General features: G+C 38.7%; 1 protein-coding gene across 4 annotated transcripts in view; it reads left to right on the forward strand.

Moving 5' to 3' along the window:
* Window positions 1-13,883, forward strand: part of MORC2 (MORC family CW-type zinc finger 2) — a 40,805-nt gene that overhangs the window by 3,491 nt on the left and 23,431 nt on the right. For all 4 annotated transcript variants that reach the window (XM_086682053.1, XM_086682054.1, XM_025933347.2 and 1 more), the window contains exons 2-3: window positions 5,465-5,518; window positions 7,858-7,892. In XM_086682053.1, coding sequence (XP_086538179.1) covers window positions 5,465-5,518; window positions 7,858-7,892 — 89 coding nt within the window. The remainder of the gene's footprint in view (window positions 1-5,464; window positions 5,519-7,857; window positions 7,893-13,883) is intronic.

The raw sequence follows: 13,883 nt of genomic DNA on the forward strand, positions 1-13,883 counted from the left end.
ATCACACCTTTGAAGTTGTATACTTTAGGATGTATCTAATCCTGCCAGAAGAAAATATGAACCCTGGAATACCAAGATAAGTTGGTTTGTAACCAGTTTGAAGATTTATTTATCATGGTAATGTGACTAGAAATTCATTTCTAGAGGAAACAAATGTTTAAATTTTCCTAAGCCGTGACTTGTTACTCGTTATGATGGTAGATGGATCTTCTCTGTGTTAAGTGATGCAAGGTCACCTTCAGAAATGGGAAAATTTTTCTTAGAGTACCTTCTCCTTTGTTCTGTTACAATTTTTAAAACACAAAACCATTATAGAGTGTCTGACATCTACAATATTGCTATATTGTGAATTATGTAAGGTATGGCCCTTTGCTTACCTCCCGTGTAACATAGACTTGCAGGTGGAACACAGGCAGACTAGAAGGATAGAAATCAGTGTGGTGCAATGGAGAGAGCATACATAGGCTTGGGAGCCAGCCAGGCTTGGACTTGACTGCTTCCTGGTTGAGTTTTTGGGCAGATTGATTTCCCTGAGCCTCTGTTTCTTCACCTATAAAATGGAGCTAATCTGACAGTGTTTATGAGGAGTATGTTAAATAATGTTTATAAAGTAATTAGCTCATACATGGTACATGATGATCATTGAATAGATGGTGATTATTGTTTATTCGGTGTATGATTTATATAAACCACAAGTTGGTCAATATGGTAGCAAGTTGCTGTTTGGTGGTATTCATTAGACAGATACATTCTTAGGAGCATTTACTGGAGACAATAAACATCTGTCTTGAATTTTTTTTTTTTTTGTATGATGTCTGTGGTAAGTGTTGATGGTTATTGGTTACGTCAGCATTAAGGTTTAAAGCAGGCCTGTGAAATTTTCATAACATGAAAGTCTTAGCCTTGGTTATTTTCTTTTAATACTGGGTGTTGCAATTACGAAATGATAAGAGTTTTTGAATAAAAGGAGTTTTATACAGTTACTGGTCTTTAGTGGTGGGTTTTGTGACTGTTAGTAAAAAGTTCACGGCAATCTAGGTGCTAGATTCCAGATATAGTGATGGTAGTGATGTTCCTTTGTGACAAGATGCGTGTCTTATGTCAGTGTTTGCTGTACTGCTAAGTGGTCTGAGAGAGCAGGATGCTTAAGTATAAGATGACTGCTTTCCATGTCTTTTCCTCTTGGCACGTTTGATAAATTATCTTGGCCATATGATACTTTGGTTTGTTTTATTTATATATGTAGTGAATGAACATAGAGGAACCTGTCACCTCTAGAGACTTAATAGTTTTGGGGACTTACAATCCTGTTGAAATGTGGGTTCACGCTCTAAATATATTAAAGCTATTTGAATGTAAAAATTGTTGCTCTAGTTTCTCAGCTTTATTTTCTAGCAGTTAAGGCAATTAACTGTTGTCAACATCTCCAAGAACACAGCAGAAGCTATCACTGTATGATAGACTTGTGGGTAATCTATTGGTTTAAATTCAGGCTGAATATAAATAGGGACAGCATATTCCTTATGTAATGAGTAGATTTACCCGTGAATTTGTCACTGGAAATGCTGAGCTGCAAAACTATTTTGATCATGGCACAAATGGCATAAAAGCCAAGATCACTTGAAAGTGAGAGTTTGTTAAAAATCCTTGTCTTTTTCCAGATGGTTGACCTTTCTTTGATAACATGCAAAGAATCTTTACATCTGTGAAAATAATTTTCTTTGATACTTGCTCAGATATCTGTTTCAAATGCTAGCAAGCAATGAGTGTGCCTCTTTGAATATTATTTGAAAAAAGGAGAGAACTTATGCAGTCAGTATGTTTTTGATTCTTCTGATTTTAAAAAACATTTAGAACTCTGATTTTAGAATTTGTTAGTAGGACCCATTAATCAGTTGAAGGTCTGGAGAAGAGATGTGCGTTGTTTCTGACTTTCCCAACAGTTGTCACAAAAGGCCCCTTTTGTGATGTGTCAGTATACATCACAATAATATTCCTTAGCTACACTTTTTAAATTTTATTCTTATTTTTTTAATGTTTATTTTTGAGAGAGAGAGAGCACACGTGTGTGTGAGCGGAGGAGGAGCAGAGAGAGGGAGACACAGAATCCAAAGCAGGCTCCAGGCTCTGAGCTGTCAGCACAGAGCCTGACATGGGGCTCAAACTCATGGACCATGAGATCATGACCTGAGCCGAAGTCAGATGCTTAACTGACTGAGCCACCCAGGAGCTCCCACTTTATTTTTTTAAAAAACATGTCTATTTATTTTGAGAGGGAATGTGTGTGTGTGTGCACACAAGCTAGTCAGGGGAGGAGTAGAGAGAGAGGGAGAAAGAGGATCCCGAGCAGTCTCCGTGCTGTCAGCACAGAGCCCAATGTAGGGCTCAATCCCATGAACCATGAGATCATGACCTGAGCTCAAGAGTCTGACACTTAACTGACTGAGCCACCCAAGTGCCCCTCCCTTGGTTACATTTTAAAGATATTTGTTAGCTTGTCTGAAATAGTTACGTGTGGAACAGCATTGATACTATGTGGAACAACAAAAGCCATTTGGAATGTTTTCTTTAAATTCTAAATATACAAGGCACATTTCTAAACATGGTGTAGAAAGCAGTGAAAACTTAGCCAGAGATACTTTGTCCTTGCCCTATTGAGATCTTGAATTCTGAATGTCTCTCATTTTCATGTGAAGCAGTTTTCATGTGAAGCAATCAGAAATATGTATTGCTGAGAAGCAGTCACCATTTCTTTTTTTTAAATTTTTTTTAATGTTTATTCATTTTTGAGAGAGAGAGAGAGAGAGGCAGCGAGCAAGCAAGGGAGGGGCAGAGAGAGAGACGGAGCCACAGAATCCTAAACAGGCTCTAGGCTCTGAGCTGTCAGCATAGAGCCTGATGTGGAGCTTGAACTCACAAACCGCGAGGTCATGACCTGAACTGACGCCTAATCGACTGAGCCACCCAGGTGCCCCTATGGTCACCATTTTCTGTTTGTGATTTCTTTGCCCTGATAGTAAAGGGTATTAGAGTAAGTTTTGAAGACTATTCATATTCATTGTTTTCACTACCAAAGGCCAGTTCTTCATTCTTTGATGTATTCCAGAGATTCCTGCATATAAATTGTAGTTCACTCTCTTATGGTTGTTCTGTTTGTTTGTTTGTTTGTTTGTTTGTTTGGGTTTTTTTGGTTTACAGGAGTTTTATTTCTGAATTTCCTTGACTATATTAAAGTATAACTTTTTATTGAAATAAGTATTGCAATAGAATTTGTTATTTTATATAACAATCCTCAAAATTAAAAAAATTTTGAAGATGGAGAGTAATTCACTTTGTTAAGTTTTTAGCTACTTCTATTCAGACAGGAAAATGACTGAAAGCTTGAGAGCAAATGTTAGATTCACTTTTAAATTATATTACCTTTAGTAAATCACCTTTAATTTTCTAACATTTTTCTCTATTTCTTTAGTGTAGTAATCTACAGAATACTTCTTTGTTTCTTCAGATGATAATTTGAAGAATTTAAGATGATTCTAGAAACTTAAATATTTTTAATTAAAGACACATATGTTTTATGCAGGTGTTTTTTTCATAGAAATTGTTTTTCTTTAAAAAAAATTTTTTTGGGGCGCCTGGGTGGCGCAGTCGGTTAAGCGTCCGACTTCAGCCAGGTCACGATCTCACGGTCCGTGAGTTTGAGCCCCGCGTCGGGCTCTGGGCTGATGGCTCAGAGCCTGGAGCCTGTTTCCGATTCTGTGTCTCCCTCTCTCTCTGCCCCTCCCCCGTTCATGCTCTGTCTCTCTCTGTCCCAAAAATAAAAATAAAACGTTGAAAAAAAAAAATTTTTTTTTAATGGTTATTTAGTTTAGAGAGAGAGAGAGAGAGAGCGCCAGTGGGGGAGGGGCAGAGAGAGAGGGAGACAGAGTCCTAAGCAGGCTCCAGGCTCTGAGCTGTCAGCACAGCCCGATGGCAGGGCTCAAACCCATGAGCATCAAGATCATGATCTGAGCTGATGTCTGATGCTTAACTGACTGAGCCACCCAGGTGCCCCTGAAATTGTTTTTCTTTTCATGTAAAATAATTAAGGATTGGATTTTGGTCAGAAGAATTTGAACTCTATTTTCTAAGTGAATTGGAGATAAATTTCTACTTTTTACTAAGACCTATTTATTGATGCCATCTTGGATTAGCAACAGATATAATCACTGATCTCACGGGGGAAAAGTTCTTCCTAAAATTCCAATATTTTTTTTTTCTTTTAGTAACAGTTTTAATTCAAAATTTGTAGTTGTAAAAATTTGTGGGTTTACTTGAGGGGAAACCAGGGTTTCTGGACAGTTCAGCTTTGGGTGTTTATTTTATAAGCAAATATTTTACAATTTGTTTTAAGTTTTACATGATATAGTAAGTGATCAGAGATCCTGGACACTGGTTATTTAATTTTGGTATATTTCATTCTAAATTTTTAGAAATTTTCACTTTAATGGCTACAACAGTTATACCAAAAAAAAAAAATCAATGGGTATAATTTGTGTATTTTTGAAAAATTGATGATGGTAATGTACTTAGGTTAATGATTTTACATTTTCTTTAATCAAAAGTCAAGGTTTCTAGGGGGACGCATTTTACTCTTATACCTAAAGAGGACTATTATGGAAAATAGCACAAAGAGAGTGTAAGTGGAGAAGTAATTTAAGGATGCATCTTAGGCACACATATTTATTGAGTTATGAATAATAATGGTAATTGTGTATTTATCTAACCCAACTTTGAGCAGCCTCCTGGAAGAGAGATGACCTTGAAGGGGCTAACAGGGACCTTAGGAAGAACACACCATGCTATTGTCCTCCTAAGAGGAATTGTTCAACAGGGTCTTGGATTCCCTTCTTTAATGTGGAGAAAGCTGTTTTTGGCTAGAATTGGAAAGTCAGGAAATAGATTATCCTCTCCTTTCTCCTCACTTTCAAATGGAATATTTTGCTTATAAACTGCACAAAAGCAAATGGGTTTTCTTCTTTTACCAATAGATAACACATAAGTACTGATAAAGCAGAATGTTAGCAAGTCACCCATTGAGCATGCTTAGAGATATGCGGAAACTGATAGCTGGTTAAGGCAATGAAAAATAAAATACAGACATTTTTTCTAGCCAGAACATGAGTAGTGGAAAATGCTGCTTTTAAAATAGCGTATACACATAGGAATCTTAATGCTTCAGAGTGGGTTTCTTAACATAGTAAGAATAGACATGAGTAGACAGCAAGATTTAATAGATTAACATTTGAGGGGGCTTAGCAACTCTTAAAGGTTTCGAGTTGTGGGGAAATTTCAGTAGTGTAAAGTGACAATGCAAATGGCAATTTTAGATTTTCTAAAAACTTTAATATTTTATAACCTTGACTTATTAGGTGTCATAGTTCAATTCTGTAATTCTTTTGCTGATTCTTAGTATTTATCATTTCAGAACTACTCATGAATTCTTGTTTGGTGCTCTTGCTGAACTGGTTGATAATGCAAGGTATGTAGTCTTTTAGGCATACAAGCTGTGCTTGAAAACTTTTTGGGTCCTTGTGACTATTGTTTTCTGAAGACTTAGGAAGGAGACAGTTCTGTAAGCAGCTGCAATTCCCTCTTAAGAGGCCTCTTACCCCAAAAGTATTTTTAATAGCGTGTTAGTTGATACTTCTACTTTACTTGATTAACTTTAATTCACCCATTGCTTGTCCTAAAAATAGTGAACTTATGACCTTCCAAGTTATCTTCCCTTGTGTATTAGAGCAAGATAATTGCAATGAAATGCAAGGAATTAAGATAGGAATTTAGCAATCAAGGTAATGGGACAGACAAGATCTTATTTAATTTGTGTTACCAAAAATGTACACCATCTAAAGTCTTTAAAATTATGCCAGAGTGTGTTCCTAAAATGTATATTTAATTGACTCTAGTTGATCAAAGTATCTTCTGTTATTAGTAGCTGTGTTTGGAAGAAAGTCTTCAGCACTGTGTTATGTTGAGTTCTTAGTGATGGAAGTCTATAAATGTTATGTGCAAGACTAGAAAGTTTAGGTTGCCTCAAAGATAAGCAAATAGGAACATCCAAATCACGATTCTGTTCATAATTATGAAAATATTCTCTCAGTTTTGTTTCTGAATGCAGACATAAAATTCAGACACATTGCTTATTGACCAAGTGTTGATGACTAATGAAGGAAGAGGGTAAGAATTGAGAGTAGAGTACTTCCATTTTTTTAAATTAGTTAACTTATTTTGAGAGAGAGAATGCATATGTGCATGTGCACATGAGCAGGGGAAGGGCAGGGAGAGAGAGAGAGAGAGAGAGAGAGAGAGAGAGAATCCCAAGCAGGCTCTGTGCTGTCATTGTGGAGACTGACGTGAGGCTCAATCCCACAAACTGGGAGATCATGACCTGGACCAAACTTAAGAGTCAGATGCCTAACTGACTGAGCCACCTAGGTGCCCTGAGAGTAGAAGTACTTTCTAAACAGATCCCTAGTTAATGAGCTGCTGGGTAATTTTCTGTTTGTATCTATATCTATACTATAAATCTATGCTATTATTACTTTTATTGTTATTCACTGGACTGTTCATGAAAGTGTGCTTGTTAATAAGTTGTTTAACCAGAAAAGTTCCATTTTGTTTCAATCCTGGTTGAGTCATAATTTTTGTATTCAATTTAAAAATGCTGTAGCTTAATGGAACTATGACTTTGCCACTTATTAGCTTTGTGAGACCATGGTGTGTTGTGGCAGACTGTCTTTTTTTATATCCTATGGTGAATTGGAGATTCCTAGGAGTATATGTTACTGTTCATGCACACATTTTGCTAATTTTTCTCATATTTGAAAATGTTTTTATGTTTTTAGGAATAGGTACATATAGAACTGAATGGACTTGAGTGGGTTTTTTTTCCCCCCACTTAAAACTGATGAAACTTAGGGTACCTGGGTGGCTCAGTCGGTTGAGTGACTTTGGCTCAGGTCATGATCTCACGGTTTGTGGGTTCAAGCCCCGCATTGGGCTCTGTACTGACAGCTCAGAGCCTGGAGCCTGCTTCGGATTCTGTGTCTCCTTTCTCTGCCCCTCCCCTACTTGTGCTTTGTCTGTCTGTCTGTCTGTCTCTCTCTCTCTCTCTCTTTCTCCAAATAATAAAAAACCTTTAAAAATTAAAAAAATAAAATAAAACTGATGAAACTCTCCGTGCCTCATTTTCCTTGCCTGCAGTTGGCAGAATTGGACTAGATTACCTTCAAGCTGCTCTTGATGACTGAACCTGTTATTTCAGCTAATGGTTGGAGTCTGATGGAGTGCCCCAACTTCCTTTTAGGTTAGGATAAGATTATGGGCTTGTGAATTAGTATGTTGACTGTAGTGTGTATACTATGAGACCTGATTTTTCATAGGCTTCGTGGCAGATGATTTTTTTTCCCTTAACATTTTGTGACAAAGAAAAATGGACAAGTTACTGGAAGATTTTTTTATGATTGCAATCAAATGAGTGAGAGAAACACAGTTGTGAGTCATTTTTTAGTGTGTAAAAGATGGTGTTCTTTCTTATTCTCTAGATGTTTTTACTGTGAAATCTGTATTTAAAAAATGTATCCAGGCCCTATGTGTCATGTGATTATTTTAAATAGTTCAGAGCTTCAGAAGTGTTTCACAGACACATAAGGAAAACAGTATTACTAAGTGTGAAAGTGTAATGGATACAGAATTTCTGTGTGACTTCCTGAAAATAGACTCAAAATAGTATGCATCCCACTTAAAATATTGTACATTTTGATGGTTGATACTTCATATTTTCAACTGGATCTTGATTTTTTTCTTTTAATTTTGCAGAGATGCTGATGCCACCAGAATAGATATTTATGCAGGTAAGTCAAAGTTACATGTCAGTCCTTTCCTCTGACGTTCAGTTCCTTTGAATGAATTTATTGCTATGCCTAAGAAGAAATGCTTAAGAGCTTGATTATTCCAGGTCACAGGTAGAAACAGGGCATTCCTGGTCAGGCATATAATAGAAACCAAAAATTTTGGTGCGAGGGAACTAACATGTGGTGTCCAGATCTATAGATCTACTTAAGTAGCCACTGAGAGATTTATGGGTTAATGGAGTAGAGTAGTGGGGAACAAAGTGACCAAGTACCAGTGATTTGATTGGTTGGCTTACTGATTAGTTGATTTTACTGCTACCTGAGGCCAAAAAGAGCTTATTGGAGGCCACTTCCTCTCTCTGCAACCTCAGCAAGGACTTGGAGGGTTGCTGGTGTCAGTTGCCTAAAACAGGTGGGTTAACTGGGTTGGTGCTGGAATTCGCTGAGATGTTCTCAGGCAGAAATGTCAGAAAGGAGGGCTGCTTTGCTTGGAATTTAAAGATACTAACAGTGTCTACTGTTTTGCTTATTTATTTTTTTCTTTTAATTTTTTTTTTTCAACGTTTATTTTTGGGACAGAGAGAGACAGAGCATGAACGGGGGAGGGGCAGAGAGAGAGGGAGACACAGAATCGGAAACAGGCTCCAGGCTCTGAGCCATCAGCCCAGAGCCTGACGCGGGGCTCGAACTCACGGACCGCGAGATCGTGACCTGGCTGAAGTCTGACGCTTAACCGACTGCGCCACCCAGGCGCCCCTTGTTTTGCTTATTTAATTGGCTCTGCTGTTTGGTAGTAAAATTCTTTTTTTTTCTGGAGTAGGTACAATAGTGGAAGAATTCTTAGTCATTATCATTGGCTTTTTAAAAATTTTAAATTATCATTTTTAGTTTGCTTTCTGCCTGTTCAGTGTTTGTACCAGCATGTTTTTTGGTAATTTGAATGCTAGAAATTTGGAAGGGGAATAGGGGAAGATAGCTTTTAAATCCAATTTGGCTAGCATACTCTGTTTTTCTGATAAACTTTTCTAAAGTCTTCTGAAAGGTTTAGGCTAATATTTTGAATAACATTGACTAACATCTGAGAATACTGGTAGTTTTTGTGGGAATATACAATTATCAAATAGCCCCTCTTCATGGACTCACTCATTTGATAAATGGGAACAAGCACATAACTAAGAAGTGATTCTCAGAACCTCAGTGTTATATAATTATGATGAATCTCCCTAGATATGATGGATTTCTCATGCACATTTTCTTTAGAGCAAAGAAAATCATTCAGGACAGCTAAACGTCAGCTATACTGTTTAAATTCTGAAAGCCTTCGGGGCGCCTGGGTGGCGCAGTCGGTTAAGCGACCAACTTCAGCCAGGTCACGATCTCGCGGTCCGTGAGTTCGAGCCCCGCGTCGGGCTCTGGGCTGATGGCTCGGAGCCTGGAGCCTGTTTCCGATTCTGTGTCTCCCTCTCTCTCTGCCCCTCCCCCGTTCATGCTCTGTCTCTCTCTGTCCCAAAAATAAATAAACGTTGAGAAAAAAAAAATTAAAAAAAAAAAAAAATTCTGAAAGCCTTCTCAAAAAGCTATGCCGAAGTGGTGAAAATAAGACTTCTTTTATTTTTAGAAGAAAGGAACAGGAAAAAGGCATAGCAGAAGAGTCTTAGAAGATGGTTACTTAAACCCTAAGGCCAAATGGAGGAACCATTCCCAAGTTACTGTGTATCTTACATCTCAAGTGTGCTATAATGAGGAGCAATTACAGCTACCTCTGAAAGAATCAGCAGTTGTCTTAATCATTGCACAGATGGTAAAGCAGAGAAAGGGCCTCTACTCCAAGTGACATTGAAAGGAAAAATCATCAGAGCTGAGTCTATCTGAAAGAAACAGTTTTAAACAGAGATCATCTCTGTTCCCTCCTTCCACCTTCGGCGGGTGAATTTCACTAAGAAAATTTTGTCCATTATACTCAAAATGGAGCATAACAGTTGGATTTCAATTTAAATGAAAAGGGCCAACTGTGCATTTATTCTGTGCTCACTGTTCTTACTGCTGTTGTGCTTTGGGAGGAGTCCAGAGAGGATGTGATGGGGCCTTTTCTAAGTTCTCATTAGAGAACTTAAGTCTCTAATTGGAGAGACAGCACTCTGCAGATGATTAGAGAACAATAACTTGGTCTTAAGGGAATTGTCAAGGCAGTTAAAGATTAAATGGTATGATAGAATCAGTAAGGACTACAGCATTTTGGAAAAAGACTTGATTTACTCCAAATAGCTCGAGATTGGGAGTCTTGGCTGAGGTATCACTTCACTCTTTTCTATCTCAGAGCCTTATTAACACATTCAACAGGAGGAATAAAAGCAACCTCATTTTACAAGTAGAATAATAAAATCAGTAATATCCTAGTACTATAAAGTTCTTATTGTTGGTACAGAGGGGAAAGTATTTTCCTGTCTCCCGTTCTGAAACTAGATTGATACTGAACTTGGAAATCCCCTCAAACATCAGATTTAGTTTGAATTCACTACAAATTCACATTTTGAAAGATTGTATTTAAACCTAAGAAGGGTGACAAAGGAACCAGGCTCTTAAAGTGCAGAGGTGTTCACTCACCCAAAACATTCCTATTAGATGGGGTCATACCATAATGTGCCTGTCAGAAGTAGCTTTGGTATTTTTATTGACTTTCTTGACTTCTTTGTATAGGAGTGTCACTTCTCAAAGAAAGATCTCTTTTGTGATGCCGAATCATAGAAATGGAAAATTAGAGCATGTGAACCTGAAATGTATAGTGCTCAGATGGCAAAAGAACAAGAACTTGGATGTCATTTTATTACAACTTCTGCTGAGGACATTATTTTATCATCTCTGACTTTTGATTTATTAGCTCCATTTTACATTTCTTCTGCTTCTATTTCCTGTCTTCTCCCCAGTGAGAGTTGGATGATGGGATGTGGGATGTCAGGCTGATTTGGAGAAGCTAGACTTAGCCATATTGGGGGGAGCTTAGATGTGCATCCTTCCAAATTTGTTCTGATAATCTTACATAGCTGCTACCAGGATCTGAGGCACAACTGCAAAGAAGGCAGTTTGGCTTTGCCCTCCCTGTCTTGGTTCCAAAATGTATGATGGGAGTGGAAGCATACAACCCCCAGCTGCTTAGACTCTCCTCTCTCCAGAATTCCCTGTTCTTCATCAAAATCCTTTGCTTGGAGGCTTCATATATCACTCAAATGACTGACAAAGTAAATATCAGGTGTTAGGAATACATCTCTAACTTGTGGAATGTCTGAGGAGATTGTTTTAAGCAGGGATGCAATGGGTTCTTTATTCTCTAGTTCAGTGCTTCTCAAAGAGTGGTCTGTTGATGGACAGCGTCACCTGTGGAGCTTGTTAGAAATAAAAATTCTGGGGCGCCTGGGTGGCTCAGTCGGTTGAGCGTCTGACTTCTGCTCAGGTCATGATCTCGTGGTTCCTGAGTTCGAGCCCCGAGTTGGGCTCTGTGCTGACAGCTTGGAGCCTGGAGCCTGCTTTGGATTCTGCGTCTCCCTCTCTCTCTGCGTCTCCCCTGCTCATGCTCTGTCTCTCTCTGTCTCAAAAATAAAAACATTTTTAAAAATTAAAAAAAAAAAAAGAAATAAAAATTCTTAGGTACCACCTCAGATTCACACAGACTTTCCAGGGTAGAGCCCAGAATCTGTATTTTTAACAAGGTCTTCAGCTGATTCTTAACGCAGACTACATTTTGCTCTTGCTGTTACTCTTCTTGGTCTCCTGCTTAAACCCTCCTGATTACCTAACCTTCTACAGAGAGTAGCAGCTTTTGGACTCTAAGCTCTGTGAAGGCAGTGATCATATCTGTATTGTTTACTGTTGTTTTTATCACAGAGCCAGGCACAGAGGAAGTGCTCAGTAAATGCTCATTGAATAAATGAGTGATTAGGATAAGCATTGTAGCCAGGTAAAGATACCACATTGCATATTTACAAAGTTGAAGAAGTGACTGCTGTGTCAGCTAGTCTCTCTTGGCCCTGAGGCAGTGTTGCACTTGATCATGGACTTGGTTACTACTAGCTGCATACAGGCTGTTGATCACTGTGTGGCCAGGAGGATCCTCTATTGGTGGATCTCTTAACCCTCGTAAACCATATGAAAAATCTTTGAAATGAAGTCTTTGAACAAGAAAGGTATCTCAGACCCCCTGTTAAGTGGTGATTTTGTGTTAAAACAGCCTGCAAATCCTATTCTAACAAACACAAGGGCCTAGAGTAACTTCCTATTTAGTGTTCCAGAAATGCCAGTAATCTTTGAAGACTTTTGAAATGCACTTGGCTTGAACCAATTTCTGAATCCCGAAGCACAGTCTTCATGTACATTTTATGGCTGAAGTGTACAGCAAATGGCTCTTGGTTAGATTTAGAACACTTTTACCATGTTCTGTATCTGACCCAGATTGAGTCTCCATGTGATACCTTGCTTCCTCCAGAAGGAAATTTTTGAAGTCTTTTTGCACTTTTCTTGCACTTGCTCTTGCTTACTAGATCTTATTTGGATTCTCCATACTTTGATAAGAGGCACTGCCATAAGGAGAAATTTTCTTATCTACTAGTAGTACTTCCAGGAAGATCCTTGTTCTTGAACTTTCAAGAAGCACTTGTTATTAACGTTTTAGTAGAGCTAAATTCCTGAACACTTAGTGATACTTGAAAATCTCTGTGCTTTATAGTACTTTTGAAATAGCGTTTTAAATTGCACTAACTAGTTCATTTAACGAAGGTGATCATGACTCCCTTGAATCTTTAGCCTTAGGAGAGGACAAAGAGTGTTTTAAACTGAGATTTCTCAGCTTGGATAGTGTATGAAGTTGGTGAACCTCAGCTTAGGGGAGACAAAAAAGTTCTCAGGAAGTAGTCTCCAAAACAGTCTTGGGCTTGTCTCCGTAGTACCTTACATAGACCTTTCTTTTAATAGAAGTGCTCTCCTGATTCCAAAGCCCGTGCTGTTCCTCCTTTGCCAACACAGTACTCATCATTGGTCAAAGGCACCTTGGAAACTCCAGTATGGTCCCCTTCCCTATTTGAGAATCTTTTCTTTAGTGTTTGTGAGATGCTTAGACCCAGACTACTTTGAGTAACCACCTGCTGCTGCAGAAGACAGCTACCGAAAGAAGAGGTTCTTCCACCTACTGAAATGGCAGTCAGTTTGTTTTGTTCCCTTCCTGTTGACCAGGAAGCCTTGCCATGGCTGCACTGTCAAAGGACTTCTTTTGTCAAAAGACTGCTCCTCCTTCCAGTTGAGCAAGTCCAGCTGGGAACCAGGAAGTTCTCACGACACCTTGTGCCATCTCATTCCTAGGTTAGGGAGCCATTTCAAGGACCCGTACCAAGCAGAAGATGTGGCAATGAATACATATAGCCCAGAAACTAAAGTTAGCCTGGGGCTAGTCACACATAGACATAGCAGTTTGTCTGGATAGTAGCTGTCACCGCTGTGCCCGTGGTGTGTCTGGCTTGATTGCTTTGTGTGATGGCTACCCCAAACTTAACCCACAAAGGAGATGCTCTGTTGAATTTGAGGAGTATTGATAAGGTAGAGTGTGTAGTAGTTGGAATGCTTTAGTGGCTTGGGGTCCATGGCAGAGGGCAGAGGTAGAAGTAATCCAGGTGGAAGAGGCAGAAGGATGATTGAGGCTTGTGTGAAATACATGATATTTAGTGGTCCTTGGTGTGGTTAGTCTAGTGGACCAGGTATTTCCTGCCCTCAAAGATTCTCTCAAGCTTTGTCATGAACTAGAAAGCATTGGAGAACCTTTGATAGTAAGGCCCACCCTCAAGGGCTCTGACATTTACTTCACACTAGCTAAGGCTGTTAGAAGGAGGAGCTAGATTTGGCATTCTAACCTTTTTGGATCAAACGTCACATTGGTATACATTCTGATTTTACCCGTGTTGCCACCCTCTGATAGGTAACTACCCAGTAATGGCAACTGCTTCTTTTACA

Source organism: Puma concolor, chromosome D3, assembly GCF_028749965.1.
Source record: "Puma concolor isolate L17-30 chromosome D3, mPumCon1.1.hap2, whole genome shotgun sequence".
NCBI lineage: Eukaryota > Metazoa > Chordata > Mammalia > Carnivora > Felidae > Puma > Puma concolor.